Source organism: Nansenia antarctica (assembly GCF_963989245.1).
Source record: "Nansenia antarctica genome assembly, chromosome: 20".
NCBI classification, from domain to species: domain Eukaryota; kingdom Metazoa; phylum Chordata; class Actinopteri; order Argentiniformes; family Microstomatidae; genus Nansenia; species Nansenia antarctica.
Genome location: NC_137693.1, coordinates 6,312,003 through 6,330,077, shown reverse-complemented (window position 1 = coordinate 6,330,077; position 18,075 = coordinate 6,312,003). Strand labels below are relative to the sequence as shown.

Here is an 18,075-nt window from a genome sequence, read left to right as displayed (position 1 = left end):
CCATAATTTCGAACATGTATCATAATATAATGCATATAATAATGAATACTATTCTCTTAGTCAGGACTTAATTTGTTGGCTATGTTTTGATGTTGCATTACATCAAAGCTGTATGTTTTGTCTGTTTCTAGCAAAGAAAACATGCATTGATTCTATCAACATGGACAATAACGTTGTCTTAATTCAAGAACGAATGAATAACCTATGAGCATGCATAAATATCATCTTAATAAAATCACGGATACAAAGTACGTATATCATTAATTCTGAGAGAGTACAGTAGCTTAATGTTGCTACTCATAATCATATATTCACTGTGACGTTTTGATTTGGGCATGTTGGGTTTCAATCCGACATCCCGGTCTCTGGCGTGAAGCGCTGAGGCATCAATTGATGCTGACCGACCCTCAATCAACACCGCACCCGTCTAAAGATGCCCAGAGACAGAGACAGCATGTGACTGCAGAGGGGGACACACGACCAGACACAGAACGAAGCGGGACATTCATTCATTCAACATATTATGTAAGTAGCCTGCATAGTTAGAATTGCATGGGGGAAATGTGCGGCCACTGTTATCATTATGGGCATCCCGATCGGGCCTGTTAGTCACCATTTGCGCACGCTGTAAAGATTGTGTAACACATTTCATACTCTTGCATCCTCTTTCTTGGGGTATATTTTTCTAAAAACGTAGCCTATGTTCTTGGCTCTATGGCCCAAGAGTGGCATTTATTTTCTTGGTGTTGCCTTTTTTCTTATTCTTTAAAAAACAAAAACGAATGGCGTTTCATAGCTTGCTTTGGATGCCATCCAGTGGAGATGGGAATGTACGGGCATACATCAATCTCTCTCTCTCCTCCCCCCGACATATCCCTCATGCAGTTCTGATCTTGATAGTCACCGTTAGTTAAGTCAGGTTACTGATAGGATTATTGCGTTTTGAATGTGATATGTAAGGTAAACTATAATAACTAACTAAAACACACTGCAAACATTATGTCATTCGCATGTTGTAGATAGAATACGTACTTACAAATGACATGCCCATATCTAAAAATAGCCTACATATGACATCAGACATGGTAGCCCTCCTCTACTGCGAGCTGCATACGGTGTATTATTTATGAAAAGGAAAAGAGGGCAACAAATGCACTTCCATCTGTCTGTGTAACAGGGGAGAGAAAAAAGAATGTCAGCAAAAAAATAATTATGCTTCCGAATTTTACTGAAAGTGGTTAAGAGAGGTGATGCTGTTGTTGTGCATAATGCAGAGATTGCACCCTTGTCTCACAGAACTAGTGTCTCACCATGGCTAACAGAGGACCCAGCTACGGGCTAAGCCGAGAGGTGCAGGAGAAGATAGAGCAGAAGTACGCCCTGGACCTGGAGACCCGACTGGTGGACTGGGTCATTGTGCAGTGTGGGGGGGACATAGAGCGGCCAGAGCCGGGGAGGCTGAACTTCCAGAGCTGGCTCAAGGATGGAACAGTGAGTCTCTGACCCAAACTCTGACTGAGATAACCTAGTTACTCATCTCTTACTTATGCTAAACCCAACTCCTGAACACTGAATACAGGAATGATATACCTGAAATCAATATTGACCACATTCGTTTTTAAGAAACAGGTTTGATAGCCTTTGTATATGTTTGTTATATTGTTTTCTCCTTCAAACCACCAATCACTGCTGATGATGATGATGCATGATAAATGATTAATTGATTGTGTCATTCCATTATTTCAATTTCCAGTTGCTTTGTAAGCTCATTAACAGCCTCCACCCCCCCGGCAACGAGCCCATAAAGAAGATCCCAGAGACAAAGATGGTTTTTAAGCAAATGGAGAAGATCTCCCAGTTCCTGCAGGCGGCAGAAGCATATGGGGTGATCAAAACAGACCTCTTTCAGACCGTGGACCTCTGGGAAGGTACAGTACAGCTCTTCAAATATGGACAACATGCTATGCTAGTCTCATTTAATTATGTTTCCTCACCTGACACCCATGCACATGCACAGACTTATGGAAGGGCAGGTGGTCAGCTCCAATTGTTTTCTCTGATGGAGATGGGCTTCCTCTTTTTCCATGTGTACCTGTGGGTAGTGATGATGATTACCCCCTCCTGGAGGGCACTTGCACTGACACCTGCTCCTTTGCTCATCAAATCCTACATTTCTTTTAGTAGAGTGACAACATAAACAGACACACATATTTGTGATAAGTAAGTTTATTATTGTTTCGTTTTTTTATTCTGTACAAAACACACACACACACACACACACACACCCACTCTCTCACAGAGTACTCAATGTAAACTGATGAAATGATATTGAAATGTCTGTAATGTGTTTTTCATGGTTTCAGGGAAGGATATGGCTGGCGTGCAGAGGACCCTGTCAGCTCTGGGCAGTATCGCGCTCACAAAGGATGATGGTCAATATCGTGGTCAACCTGACTGGTTCCACAGGTGAGAATGGAACCAACCAATCATGACCATTGGTCGTTGTTATGGCAACAGTCAGCGCAAAGAGATCATGTTACAATACATAGCTCATCATGCACTGAACAATTTAAAAATAATGAAATATCCCCTCACATGTTCATATTTGTTTATTCATTTATGGTTTATTTGTATAGTAACACATACAAACACATTGATACACTTTAATTACGTACAATACTATGATGCGTTGAATCAGTGTTATAGCTAAACTCGGACTCTCAAGACATGTCCCTTGTGTCCATGTCGCTCAGCTGTAGGCCTTCGTATGGAACTGTCTCTCCTTTACATAACCCATACCAACAGTTAACACTAGAACAGCACTACACCAACTGTCAAATCTTATTTCAAATTTGAAAGTGACAGTTAAATCTAAGTGACAGTTGACACTAGAACGTCACCTAGAACTAACCTACTAAAAGAGCCGCCTCTTTACAATGCTAAGCTGCTATTTACACACAGCGACCACTAGTTGGCCGCTTGTAAATTTGCCTGCTTCCTACACAGAAAAAGGGCAACATATCTTCATACTAGCTTATCCTGATGTGATTTAGAAAATGTACGGATACTGGGTGGTAGAACGCACATATCTAGGAAAAGTCATGAAAGGAGGGTCCTGAAATTTGATTGAGTGCAAAGATATAACATGTTTTTTTACTCACAGCCACTCTCATGGCTGATTAAGTGTTAATTAACTGTGTCTCTCCTGTGCTTCCAGGAAAGCTCAGGGTAACCGGCGTGAGTTCTCAGAGGAGCAGTTGCGTCGTGGCCAGGGTCTGATCGGCATGCAGATGGGAGGCAACCAGGGAGCGTCTCAGGCTGGCATGAAGGGGTATGGCATGCCACGGCAGATCATGTAAAAACTAAAGAGAGCCAAGTCATGACCAGCAAACCAATGTTAATTTCCTGAAATTTGGGGGTAAGGGTTACGGTTAGGATTAGGTTTCCGGTGAAGTTTTAGGTTTTGACTTAGTTGAGGTGTTAATGGGATGCTAGTCAGAGGTCCCCTTTAGTCTCTCCCTGTAAAAACGCGACTGGACTGTCCCTTATGGATCCAAAGCTGCTCCAGCTCCCCATCCCCTCAGAGGCAGCCTGAAGTTCCCTTGACGATCATCCTTAAAGGCCTTGATGTCACCCCTTACTGAGTATATCAAAGCACTCTTACAGGGCTTATGCTCTCCAATAAACCTTTATTATGGGTTAATAGTGGCAATCACAGTGTAATTTCTGTCAGAGTGGATGTTGTCTATGTCCAATACTGATTGCTGTCAGTAGCTGTGACATGAAAGCATGAAACAGTGCTATTGTTCAATATGACATTTCTGTTGTTCCAAACATAATTGTAACATTAGTAACCAGTCACACTATTCTTTAATTAGGTTATTTAAAGCACGGCTTGTCTTGTTCTTTACTACACTGTGGAATGTGAACGCAATACAGCAGTTTTCTTTCATATAACCTTTGTTGCATGAATCTTTTATGCAAAATGTTGACTATCTTATAAAGTACAAAATATTTAACATCAGTACTTTGAATATGTATTTATTTTTCTGATTTATTTATATTGGACACAGATGTATGACTGACGGTGTGAAATGACAGAATAAATATGTTAACACTGAAACATTAATAAATATATTGAACTTTCCACAATTGCCGTGGCATCATTCATATAGTTGATGGTATCATTTGAGTCTTTCATGTTGGTTGGGAGTCGGACCACCATAACCCATTTCTCCTCTCCTCGGGCCATCATGTGTTGCTCCATGCCACAGGCCAGGTGAATCCCTGCCAGCTCTGCTGTCACCATCCAACACCAGATGGCTCTTCCATCTCTGCTTTATGGTCCATTCTAGGATGTCTTACTGGCCAATGTTGCTCACATGTTAGTTAACTACTCAAAAACCTATTGACAACTTCTGTGTTGCTGTATTTAACCCTCCCTATAATCAAGCCATGGCTACTACTACTAATGTTTAGATCATAAGCTAGTTCGGTAAAACTAGTTCAGTAGGGACAGAGTAAAACACAGATGAAAAGTGCATTTGGAAAAGTGGAAGGATTCTTCAAACGAACATTTGAGTTTATTCAATAAGAGACAACTTAATTAATGTACCGGTCATAACCACACAACAGGATTATATTATGAAAGAACCTTTCTGCAAATAGGTTGTGTCATCAGTAACATAAAAGACTGGAATGTTTAAAACAAAACAGAATTGATTAACACTGCCAATCTTCCACTGCTAGGGAACATAAGAGGACGACAATCTTCTCACTCAATTGACTGTTTTTTGTCATCCATCCTTTTCTGAAAAAAAAAAAGACAAGAAATCATTTAAACTAGATAATAAGTCCCAAAAGGAACGCCACTGATGCCCAAGAACACCAGCACTACATTAACACATCGCCATAGTAACCTCATCTTTGAATTTGGCAGAGATTCCTGGGTGCTCTGGGAGGTGACAAATCCCTACAGTGCCGTCAGTAAATATTCACCCCCCCCCCAGACTTTCTCTCCTTTCTTTTTCCCTCCACATTCTGTTGTGTTACAACCTCATTAAGATTTCCAACGCGTTCACTTTGACAGCCCTAATTTTAAAGTCTGGTTGTAAACAGCTAAATGTGGAAACGGTCCAGAGGTGGGAATACTTGCCAAAGGCACTGTATATTTATTTAGAGATGTAGATTGACAGTAAAAAACTGAGGAAAGTGGAGAACGTGTTCTGGTCTACCAAGGTTAATGACGCAGAAGTTCTTATAATGCTTTTCAGCGACATGCTCATTCTTCTGTTTGTTCCTTTAAAAAAAAGAGCAGAAAATCACCTTAAGGTTCAGGTAATGTTCCTCACTGCTACAGTGGATCGATTTGGCTGTTTTCTCATTGGTGTAGAACATGTTGCACAGCTTGCAGAAGAATCCAGTCCTTGGTTCCACATAATCAACCCCTGCAAATAAAAGAAAAAGATAATCTCAGGTTTGTTGTCTCACTGACGTTCAATATACGTTCTCAATGACAGTGATAGTAAACCTTCCTTTACACATGACCACGTGCCAATTCAGGGAGAAACATCCAATAAAGCAACATCATTGAGAAAAAAAGAAGAAAAAAGAAAAGAAAAAGTGTCCTTACCGATGGGGTTGTCGGGTTGGTAAGGACCTAGAGGTTCCTCCTCCTTCTTCTCCTCCTCCTCCTCCTCCTCACCTTCTGGGACGGCTCCAACACCACCGGCCTCCTTACCCTCAGGGTCCCCAGAGGGCCCCTCGCAGTCAGACACCGCGCTCTGGACCTCCTTTCCCTGGAAACACAGCAATGTCATTCACTCAGCCGCTCTACACATTCTGAGATACAGAGATACCACCGCACAAGTGAATGCACCCGTATTCATATGTCCTCACCTCCCCCATGGAACGCCTCTTTGTCCCATCATCTCCACCACAATCCTTGTGTCCATAACTCCTCTTTTTTTCCTGGGTTCGTTTCCATCGTTCGTATTGTAGTGGAGTATTCCTGCGTTCCTGTGTATTCCTGTGTTCAGCATGTCACCCCATTAACATGTCACCTCATTACCATGTCACCCCATTAACAGTAAAATAATGACTGGATACATACAAGCATATGGACAGTTATCAATAGTTTCAAGAAAAGAAAGGAGCAAACCAGTTGAGCTAGCAGTGCAAATGACGTAGCTAGATACAACCATAACTCAGACATGTTCAACGAACAAGGATGTTATTCCAAACAACACTAATCTAAATAATGTTTGTGGTCAGAATATATTAATGTAAAAAATACTTTACCATGGTACCAGTGAATCTCCCTTTCTGCACAAACAGATCATTAAATTGGTTCCTTTGAATCGGGCAGGGGATTTAGAATATTTCTTCACTATTTTCTGAGCAGCTTCCACCGTCTCCATCTGGATGTAGCACTGAAAGATTAAACGAATAAACAATTCACATCAGAATTTTTACATTTCTCTAAGAAACCCCCTCAAATAACAAAATGGGCCCGCCGCGAAAGGCTACCTTTCTCTGACGCCAGTTCAAATGAAAGCCAGTGATTTTTCCATAAGGATAGAAGAGATGGAACAGGGAGGCGTCAGAGTACTTCAGGAGCGGAAGCATTCCTACGTAGATGGATCTCCCACTGGGACCCTACATGGACAACATCACATGATCATACTGTACATATAATAGAGACAACATCCAGCATCCATGTCTGCTACAACCTCACCATATGGATAGGTATAGCTTATTCAAATGATATATTATTCAAAATCAGATTTCAATCTTCTCATATCAAGTTACAGTATGGGTACTACACCAAACCTACCTCCAATTTTTGCAGTGTAAGGCACCTGCGTACATAGACATTTCTCCCAAAGATCTGGACTTTCTTGTAATTGTAAAATTTCACCATTTCACTTGCTTGTTCTGAAGTTTCAAGCTCTAACCATGCCTGGAAATAAAGCAACATTAGTTAGTTAACATTAGTACCCCATAGAAAAACAGGAGTGTATCTCATTTATAAACCTACCTCCTGTTTGTAGAAGGATATGGCATGGTTCACCACTTTCCCAAAAGGCTCTGCCAGTTTCAAGAGGACATCCTCCAAGCCATAGCCCCTTCTGATGGGGCGTATACTAATCACCTGTAATGAAAGACAAAAACGTTGTTTTTGCAACCGAAAAAACTGCCCTAAATGCCAATATGGTGGCAAAATAATATGCTGCCTATTAGTACAGTAGAGGGGAGGGGGTTTTGAGAATTAATAACATACATTAAATTCCACTTAATCTTTATCGATGGCATTTTATTTTGGGGTGTATTTGGCTGTTTTGATTTCGGGTAGGCTATAGCTCGACTATTGATAAACAATTTTTGCAATTGGAAATGGTTTGGACAGCTGTAATTTTAATTGGTTATACAAAATGCATGCACCGCTTTAATGCATGTGTCGGGATTAGTGGCATTCTTTTTCCCCCTGTTCTGCATTATTGCTATGTTAGCCTAATTTCCGTATTCATAAGAAGATATAAGATTAACACTAGAAATAAGTGAATAAGTTAAAGTTAGCTTATTTTGCGTTTAAGATTAAGTGATTTCTTGCCGATGACTGCCTTTGTGAATGTTGTAATCGAAATATTGATTATTTGTTCATACCACCCACTAATTATTGGACCATGAACATTTTCGAAAGAGTTATGCACATCCTTAGTTTAATAGCATACAGTAATAGTGCTGATTGAGTGAACTATTCACACAGTTCACATGGCCATTGTTGACATTGTCTTCCTAGATGAACCAAGTACAGTAGTTGCCATTTGGATGAATACCAACCCGTGAAGAAGACTCAGTTGGATCTGCAAATAAGAACAAGAGTTGATTATAGATTGGAATCTACAAATGACCGTAATGCACTTTTCATATATCTGAATAGTAAGAATATATTTTTCTTTTGGTGTCAAGTAAGATCCGTTTGTTTTGCATCATTCATTGCTTACCGTCCTCTGACCCCCCTGCAGCATTGTTATCAAGTTCATCCAATGTAACAAAATCATCCATGTTCTCAGGAAAATCCATATCGTCCATGTCCTCCTGTGGAAATATCAATCAATAAATTACATAACAAACAGTTTCAAAAGCAACGCAACGCGATATTGGGTCTCTCATGACAATGGTTATGCTGCAATCATTTGTCACCTTTAAACGCTGATGAAACACTGAATATGACAGTTACATAATCTTCTATTCAATGGTCTGAAACTATGCTGCATGAAAACAAATGACATTGAGTTGTCAAACAGTTTAAACCCACTGGTCAGGATGATGCCATGCTAGGGTTGCTGATAATCTACATGACAGTTAGGCATATCTATTGCTCCTTTAAGAGGCCAGGGCAGACATGGTACTGCAAAGACTTGCCCATGTGTTCTAGTTGAATCCATGTTCAACCAAGTCAACCATTTCAAAGGCCAAATACTAGCCAACCTTACACAGTGACTATTCCATAATGAATATCAAATGTCAAATCAACATGTGTTATGTAGTTAGATATGTAGTGTCTAGATTCTGTGCCCTTGGAAACCGTTCAAATGACTAGCTATTTCACCATTAGAGATACCGAGCTTATAACGCTACCCAACAAACTCACAATGGTCAAAGAATATTCCAACAATCCATGACTGAAACTGGGCCTTGCTGACTTGAGCCACAGACAACATGTCTGGGCTGACGACGACACTGTCAGACCGACTTCAATAGCCAATGAAATCTCAGCCAGATTTCAGCAGTTCTAGAATATAAAATGACCGTAGTAGCCATTTCAAATGATCACAGTGGAAGATCTCAACCAAACCAATTTTTCTTGGGAATGTTCCCAGAATTTCAACCAAGTTGAGGGGTTCAAACAAAAATGCTTTATGGGCCCCATGGCTGGGTACCTGCAACTTGGTCACTTGATATAAACCTTATTTTCAATTCTGGGAACAATAAGCCTTGCTTTGTTGGTTCAGGTCACAAATATGAATGACAAGAATTCCTTACATCATCTTCATGAAAGCTCCTCTGCTCCATCTCATCCTCCAATGGGACGTCAGTATTGCAAAGAGCAGGATCATCCGTAGCCTTTGGATCAGAATCCACCAAGCTCTCGTCGACCAAAAGTTCGGGGGTTTCCTGTTCCCTCTTGTCTTTAGCGTCTGCCGCAACAGAGTCACTTTTGGAACAAGCAGGGTCTTCAGCATTAACATCAGTGCCGGCCTTAGCATCAGCATCATCGCCAGTCTTAGCATCAGCATCATCGCCAGTCTTAGCATCAGCATCATCGCCAGTCTTAATGTGAACATCATCACCAGTCTTAGTGTGAACATCATCACCAGTCTTAGTGTGAACATCACCAGTCTTAGTGTCAACATCACCAGTCTTAGTGTGAACATCACCAGTCTCAGTGTGAACATCACCAGTCTCAGTGTCGTCAACATCACCAGTCTCAGTGTCGTCAACATCATCTAACATGTTTTCCTCGTCTTCCACCGTAATCCCCTCTTCAGTTGGATCCGTGTTTTCCATATCAAGTGGGTCCTCCTTGTTGTCCTCTGATGTGCTTTTCTGGCTCTCTCCTTGCTCCACCACTTTCTCAACAGGTTGTTTGCTTGCGCTGGTTTTCTGTTTGTTTGTTGAGTTTGAGGTCTTGCTGGTATCTTCACTCTTGTGCCTTTTACTGGACTCTACTCTTCTGGACGTGGCGGAGTCAGGACTCTCTCTACAAGGCAAAAACCATTGAAGTAAACTTCTCCAACACTCAGATGAGTCCCATAGGAAAATTAACCTGGCCACCGAAGCCCAAGGAGAAGGACTCTTACTTACCTTAATCGCTTGTTTGAGGAGTTGACTTTGACACTCTTTCCATTGATCCTGAGGGGGTTGGTGTGGTAGTACTTCACCATAATGACAGCATCCTTCCAATCTACCATCTCGATCAGGGCCTGCAGAGAAACAAGAAAAAGGTCTACAGAGAGATGCTTCAAGAGTGGTACAATGCACATTTTGGTGTGTTCATTTTGGTACATTTTGTAAATACATGCCCTGGATTATGCATTTATCTCTAGTAATTGTGTTCCTTACAAATAAAAATAAGTCATAACTTGAAATCACCACAAAAATGTTAAGCCAACCTGATCGTTTTGAAATTGAGAATGCCGCACTTCCCCAAACATTTTGGCCAGCTCCATAATCTCAGTTTCTCTTTCCTTCCCAGGAGGAACACGGGAAAAAGTGACCAGTGCGTTGTTGATGTTGCGTTTGGTTGACCGTTTCTCTGGTTCATCCAAAAACAAATGTGGTGTCTGAAGAAACAAAAACAAAGCTCATACTATGGTCTGTGAAAAACGAGAGAGACTGACAGTTTTGACTTTAAGAGGGTACACTTACGTGAATATTGCACACCATAGGTGACAGGTACATGGTTATCTTATTGTTCTTCACGTAAGCTGGCTTAACACACATCAAGCTGTTCACCATACTGACTGCCTCCTCGTGTTCACTAAACTCCAGGAAGCCCTACAACAAAGCAAAAGACAACATTTGGTAGATATTCAACTACAGACAATTTCAAGAGTTGAGTATTCATTCATTTGCTATTTCAACAAACTTTTAAATTACCTTGCAGGGAAACACCAAATGTTTTACAACCGTGCCAAAGGGCTTAGCCAGAGTCAGCAAGTCTTCAACACCAACAGAACCCAGGGGAAATTTGGTTACCACCACCTTTGTTCCAGCCTGAAGCAAGTTATGAATAAAACAGTCAAACTTCAACCAAGTGTTTAGGTTAGCACACAGTAATAATTATACCTTAGATAATAGCCCACAAAACTGCAACAGTCAATGATAACAATAACAAATTGGTATAAAAGATCAACATAAATAGCACTGTATGTAAACGGATTAGCCAATCAAAATGGCATTCTAAAGTGTAGGATAACATCTATAACACTACTTCATATTCACCTAATCAATCACAGGTTTATTATCATCACGGCATACCAGTGTTTCCTCTATATGCATTTATTGGTGGCGGGCCGCCACGAATGAATTTCCTCCGCCACCAAATGATTCAGACAGTCCACTTTGATTCAGGCTGTGCAGAAAGGCAGCGAGTTATTATGACCAGAGAACAGAAAAAAAGCATGTGTCCCTGAACGCTCCGCCAATCACTGTGAGTAAACTGACTCTGAGAATGTCCTCACGTCACATTTTACCGTAATACCCTATATGTTGGTTGAAGTGCAACATCTCAGCTTTCAGGGACAGTTGGATTTTTTTCGATAGCACAAACCGTTTAGAAATTACGGTAATTACAATGTCGGGTGCGGATTTGTGCCGGCGGCGGTACATTCAGCGCAGAAGTGGTATCTATACCAGATAAATAATAACCATTTGCTTACGTAATTTTTCGTTTGTTTACATAGTCTGTACATTGAAATCGGAAAAAAAATCAAGACGACACGAGTATTTGAATGTTTGTTTGTATCATGTTTTGCTCAAGAATGGTGACTGCTAAAAACGCTGATCGCGGCTAACGTTTCGTTCTAAAACGAAAGTATTGTAACGTCCCCACTTGGACAGTCGTTGAAATAATGACAGATAGCTTCTCTCATATAATCTGTGGGTTAAAAAAACGTATAAATCGTATAAAAAAACGATTCTTATGTGCCGTCACTTTAGCAACGACACAGTATTGTCAAGGGGAAAAGAAGGGGAGACGATTTTTTTATTGACAACGGAATTACATGCTGGAAAAACATGTAGCTAAAATTCAGGGAACATTTGGACAATAAGAGACACACGGGAGAAGTACGGGAAAACAGGGCTCATGTGGGTGTCATCAAAGGTAAGAGTTTGTTTTCTTTAACTCAGCTGATACTCAGCTGTTTACCGAATGCTCCATCTGACTGATTTTACTTCTGTAATGTGGTGGGTTGACATAATTCACGCACGGAACTATAGGTTGAGAGTATTGTTCCGTCCGCAGTTGAGTGCGTAGTACCCAAGTTGTTTAGACTGTTCTATTTACTGCTTGAGTGTGTTGTTGACAATCGTTCATGTCCTTCATTAAACATTTAGCTTTGTCATTTGATACGCCGCCTACGACTACCATCTCTCTGCACTACAGTAAACAGTTAATCAGTAACGTTAGCCGCTTTTGTGCTCATGTAGGCCTACTTCGTATTATATTATAGCTGATGATCTTTGTGTGTGTGTATGTGACTTTCAGTCACAAGTTTATATTCTGTATATTCATTTTTTTTTTGGGCCATCCTCTAGTTTTGGCTGAAATTAGGTCGTTGTTTTGAGCGCGCGTGCGCGTTTCATGGGCGTGCACGAGAAAAAAAAATTAATGTAAAAATTCCTGGAGGAAACACTGCATACCATCATAGTCTTATTTGTAGACAAGACTAGCAAAATGTATGCCAATAAATTACAGTATATAAGAGGTGAATAGAAAGGGGGCTAGTTATAAGAAAACATGCAATGAAAACAAAAGGGTCATTACCCTGGGCTTCAAATGGTGCCTTTCAGGTATAGGCCAGGTGTCAGCACCTAAAGATAAAAAGACAAAACATGAGGAGGTGGTGATTTAAATGTTCCAATATATTCCGATATGTAACACATTTGTCTAAGAAAGTGAATCATCATCAGCAAGGAAAAGTCATGCTCGAGCCAGGGGCAGACATAATGCTAGAAGGACTTTTTTATTTTTTACAGTGTAGAGGAACTGTACAGTGGGGTAGAGGGGATGGGGAGGTTTCGAAAGGGTCAACAGGATGTCTTGTTGTGCTGTGGCCTGTGGACACTTGATTGTAGAAGTGCAGGGAGTAATCACCTGAGGCATGCTCTGAGTTATGTGGTCTCTTATATGGCATAGAAGGACGGGGTCCTCTTCTTGGAGGAGAAACATCCTCTCTACGTGGGACAGGAATCACCCTGAAAGTTTAACATATTACGGGTTAGAGGTAAGGATGAGGTAAGGGGTAGAGGTAAGGACAAAGCATTGTCAATCATTATTAATCATGAACAGTCTTTTGGAGTCAGATATAACGTAATGGTAAGTTGTGTAAGTTGGTCATTTGACCACTTGTATGAGTTTGTTCGATCATGTCCATGACTATTAGAAATAATCATTGGGAATAAATCTATGTCTTATGCTTGACCCGTCATATTTCATATTATATTGTGTGTTGTATTCGTTTTGTGGGTAACGTGCGTTCTCACTGCAAATGCATCACTCCGTGGAGCGATTGCAATCGGATCAAGACCACCTTGTCTAGGCGGACTCGGTCCGGTTGATTTGCTGCGGATCAGAGTGCGGTTGCTGTGTTCACATTAGGGATGGACGGTTTTTCGGTTATACCGAAAACCGGGGTTTATAAAAATAGAAACGGTTTTTTATCAAAACCGTCTGAAACCGGATTTTTTTAAGAATAAAATGGAATAAGAATAAAACTGGAACATGTCACATGTTTGTCGTGTGTGAAAATAACAATGATACAGTCTGAATCTGCCGCGCAATGAGTGAGAGGTTTGGTCAGTTGTGAAGAATAACTGAGGATTAATATCTAATTGGGATTATATTTAAGGGTAACGAATCACTCTATGGGAAAGATAGTTGCCTTCAGTTATTGGTAGATAGGAAAGGTTTTTTACAATTACTCGCTTACATTTAATAAGATCATTTTCGCTGCTCTCTGTAAAGCGCATTGGGTCACTTTTGTGAGAAATGCGCTATAGAAATAAAATGTGATTTGATTTGATATCAATCAATCAATCAAACTTTATTTATGTTCTATAGCACAAACCACAATATAATAAAACAAGAGCTATACGGATCAAGAGTGTTTGTGCACAGCGCCACTGTGTGTGAAGGCGCTACTGAAAGTGATGACAGAACGCATGTTCTGAGAGATGATCTTCCGTGCAGGCGTGCACCCTGGATCAGCGGAGCTGGTGTGTTAAGTGTTCATGTGTTTTCATGTATGGTGTAGCTTACAAAAGTCTGCCTTTCCACTTATATTTGTGAAACTAAGTAGCCTAAATGTGTTGCGACTGTGCTTACGGTGTTTTAATGGTGTTCGACATGAGTGTATTGTAGCAGTAGGGCTCAATTATTTGAAATTGGCGCTCTTTTTTTAATATATATATATATAAAAAATTCCCTAGTTCACATATGCCCAAACTAACCAGATTAGGAGGGGAAACGCTCCCTGATTCGGACCAACTAGCTAGGTGTGAATCCACCCTTATTATGATTCTATTGAAGGTAGCCAGTTTTCTATCAAAAAGCTTCATGCCACTTACTTCTTATTGGATGTCTCATGTTTCTCCAAATCTGGATAGCTGTCAAAACAAACTTGAAATCAGGCAACCTAATAAAATCACATGCAAAATGTTTGAACAACTTTCAATTATTCAATACAATACCACACTAATGTAATCTTAACAAGTACAACTGACTAAGACTACATTACACACATACATTCTGAGGGAGGTGCTACACACCGAAACGTCAGCCATTCTGTGTGTCCCTCAATACATTTTCTTTTTGATTAAGACTTAGTTATTGCTCCTATTTTTCTCTTTGTTCTGAATGTCTGAGAGGATGAGAAAATGTTGCTGTCCAAGTTGAGCACCATTTTTAAGCTGGACTGTAGTGCATCTGGTAGTGCATCACGTCTTGTTCTCAGATTTCACCAGATCAGTAATTTAAAAAAATCTAAATATGACATTATAATATGAACTGTAATATGCAAAAATGTTCCCAGGAAACACTCACTGAAGCAACAGTCGTTGTCGGCTGTAACTATGGGTCACTCCGTTGAAGTGGTCCTTCCATGTCTGGGAAAAGAGAAACATTTATGCACGCGCTGATAAAGGCCGAGATCACTTTCAATAAATTGCTGCAATACGTCTTTCAACCGTCAATGTAATACATTCCAGAAGTATCACACGACCCTTACCTTGCTGGAATTTGACATGGAGTTACATAGAGAGCATGTGTGTGGAAACACCTTCGGCGTAATTCCATGAAAATCATCCACTTGATAAGAGAGTGGAAACCTGGGCAAGCTGGCCAGTGATGGCTTTTGAGGGCCCCTTGAGGGCCTTGTGTGACGAGAATCTCTCCTCCCTTCTGTCCGGTCAGGCCGTCCCCGTCTATAGCTTTGCCCTCTCCTGTAGTCAGTGTCGCCGTGGTTGTTTGACCGGCGAGGGCCCACCACGGCAGGACTATCCTGTCTGCCGCGACCTTTTGAACCGGTATCCTCTTGGTGTCTGACTCTTGGGGGGGAGGTCTCCCCCTGCTCCTCTTTCTTGGCTCGTTTGGTCTTCAGCTGCATTATCAGAAAAGGCAAGGTCTCCACGCTGATCTCGTTCTCTGGGATCTGGGCCAGAGCGTCCACGTCTTCCGGAGAGAGCCCCAGAGTGGCGTACAGGCTCACGGTGCTCATCCCTGGCCCTGCATCGGCAGAACCGTGAGCTTTTGCAGAGCTGTGACTCTCGCCAGATTTCTTCTCACTGTAGTTCTCTCTTTCCTCCATCCTCAAACACCCAGGGTTATTCTGAAAGGGAAACGAATATATTTCATTGCATGGCTTAAAGTCTTTCAAACCAAACCCTGTCTGAATTGTTGAGTGATGGGCAAGAGGTGTCCAAGAGCCAAGCAGTGTTTGACAACGATACATAATAACTGGGACCAGTTCCATCCCGTTTCAGCAATTAGACCAACCCAATACCTTTAGAATTCCAAACACTCAACAGTAAAAAAAGAAAAGAAAAAGCAAGCTTGCAATAATAGCTACGATTATAACAAAAGTCAACGATGAGATGAAACCACAGAAGTCAAGTCAGCTGGCGGGTTAGGGGCTAACCTAGCATGTTAGCTTAGCATCATGACACGGACACAACGGGCTACCTAGCATGTTAGCTTAGCATAATCACATGGACATAACGTTACAGCCAGCCGCCATCTAGCCTTTGTGGCCTTCTCGTTGTTACCGCCACCACGCCGGTCTGACAAATTAGACCCCATTAGATGTGCACATGTAACTAGATTACTGTCTCGATGTTTGTATTTGTGAGATGATAAAAACGAATTCATCGTCCTGAAATTGTTCATCAGTGTTTGATAACGATACATAAAATGGGACGCGTTCCATACCATGCCAGCAATTAGACCGACCCATTTAGCTGGCTGCACCGTGTTACGCAGAACGCACGCTCTTAGAGTCTAGACTATGGCAAACAGACGGCAAATTCAAATGGTCGTTAGCAAATTAATCCAGATATCTTTGTTTAGCGCTGAAAAGACCGTGCATATAATAATACATACCGTTTGCGTTTAAGATGATGTCCTCTCGAGTTTTGGGGCTAGTCTGTCTTGGACACACACACAGCGGGCTGGACCGTAGGCAAACAGGATGTAGCTGACAACCAATCGGTGCAGGGTATGCTGCTCTTTGACCAATCCCACGGTAGTCTGGGGACAACCCCCAGAGAGTCCCTCCCAGTAGGAAGAAGCTAAGCCAATGGAGTGAGACTAGGATGAAGCCTATAGGTGACGTTAGAATTATAAGGTTCTATCTCCATTTTTGTCAAAATTGAGTTTTCTTACATCATCTGATCCATTAGGTGTTTATTAATGCCTGTGTGGTGTTATTTTTTTAAAATGTTGACATTTTTGAGTTAGTAATTCATAAAATAGGTTCCATCTCACAAAACATAATGGAATGTAAAAACTTTGACGCTCAATATCTCTGAACTGCCCTAAACGGAGGCTGTGTTCGGAATAGCGTACTAGTATACTATTCATGCTAGGTATGACGTAGATTTTGAGTATGCAGTGCGTTCACACTGTATAAGTATGTGAAATGTGAGTATGCGAGAAATCTAGTATCCGGGAACTTTGCCCTCCTGTCATGTCCACGCCCCTTTTTGGGTGGTAGACGTTTTAGGAGTTTGACTGGTGGTCAATGCAAATGTGTGGTCTTTGCTACTTTAATACGCTAAATTGGGGTCCCCAAACTTCGGCCCGCGGGCCGAACACGGCCCGCCCCCACACTTGGACCGGCCCTTTGAACAACGTCGCCCCCACACACTCTCACCAATGCCAGAAACATATTTTGAAAATTAAACTTTAAATATATGTTTTAATCATATCATATCTGTATTTGATATTAACAACTCTTTGACTGCCAGCCATGTTCAGAGCGGAGAGCTCCACACTGCCAGACTTTTGGGGCATTTTCGCTGAACTTTGAAGACCCACCAAATATTGACTTTTCGGACTACATAAACATTGAACATATCTACCAAAACTTTAGACTCTCTTCTTTCATCAGAAAAAGAAAGTTTGTTTCTAGCCTCTTTGAGTGTTTAGAAATCGGCCGTAGAACAAAAAAAACACCTGATTTTGACCAATAAACAGAGAAAATTAGCTTTTTCTGCAGAGAAGCAAATTCAAGCAAAACGGTGACTGACGTCCACATATTTTAGTTTTAGTGACACCTCAAACATCTGAAAAGTTGTTTACTTCTATGAAACAATAAAAACAACACAGGAAAAAAGGCTTTTGATGACAAAATAACTACATTTATTCACAGATTTAGAACATTTAGAATCATCATCACTCAATAATATTTTTTTTCTGTGTGGTAGGCTTTGAAGCACTCTCCTGAGTGCAGGGGTACATGGCAGGACCTGCACCACATTATGGTCTCTCTCCTTTTACCCCTTCGAACGCAGACCCTACATTTTCTTGCTGGCTGTGTGTTATTGCTGGTGGGCCTTAATTTGTCCAACTCATGCCTGGCCATCCGACCATCCAGCCTGCTGTCTGGGTCTCTCTGTCTTGCTGCCCTGGTTTGTCGGACCTCCTCTTCCTCCTCCTCCTCCTCCTCCCCCCCCTCCTCCTCTCTCCCCCTCCTCCCCCTCCTCCTCTCTCCTCCTCTTCCTCCTCTTCCTCCCCCTCCTCCTCCTCTCTCCTCCTCCTCCTCCTCCTCCTCCTCCGCTACATAGGTT

General features: G+C 41.4%; 2 protein-coding genes across 2 annotated transcripts; one reads left to right on the top strand and one right to left on the bottom strand.

Annotated features, from left to right (window-relative positions):
* Positions 1-1,311: 1,311 nt before the first annotated feature.
* LOC308174628 (transgelin-3-like) lies at positions 1,312-3,359 on the top strand (the record flags this gene model as incomplete). Its single annotated transcript, XM_080549732.1, has 4 exons — positions 1,312-1,491; positions 1,754-1,928; positions 2,364-2,466; positions 3,218-3,359. The coding sequence occupies 4 exons, from the start codon at positions 1,312-1,314 to the stop codon at positions 3,357-3,359; spliced, it is 600 nt and encodes a 199-aa protein (XP_080405858.1).
* Positions 3,360-4,198: 839 nt separating this feature from the next.
* Positions 4,199-16,446, bottom strand: LOC308174925 (uncharacterized protein). The gene is made up of 21 exons (XM_080550036.1): positions 16,388-16,446; positions 15,018-15,617; positions 14,834-14,895; positions 14,359-14,397; positions 12,887-12,987; positions 12,557-12,603; positions 10,666-10,782; positions 10,435-10,563; positions 10,179-10,349; positions 9,871-9,989; positions 9,049-9,766; positions 8,007-8,100; positions 7,843-7,865; positions 7,040-7,153; positions 6,836-6,961; positions 6,529-6,657; positions 6,301-6,431; positions 5,899-6,028; positions 5,633-5,798; positions 5,326-5,447; positions 4,199-4,810 (listed from the first exon to the last, which is right to left on the bottom strand). The coding sequence occupies exons 2-21, from the start codon at positions 15,594-15,596 to the stop codon at positions 4,775-4,777; spliced, it is 3,153 nt and encodes a 1,050-aa protein (XP_080406162.1). The 5' UTR covers positions 15,597-15,617; positions 16,388-16,446; the 3' UTR covers positions 4,199-4,774.
* Positions 16,447-18,075: the final 1,629 nt, after the last annotated feature.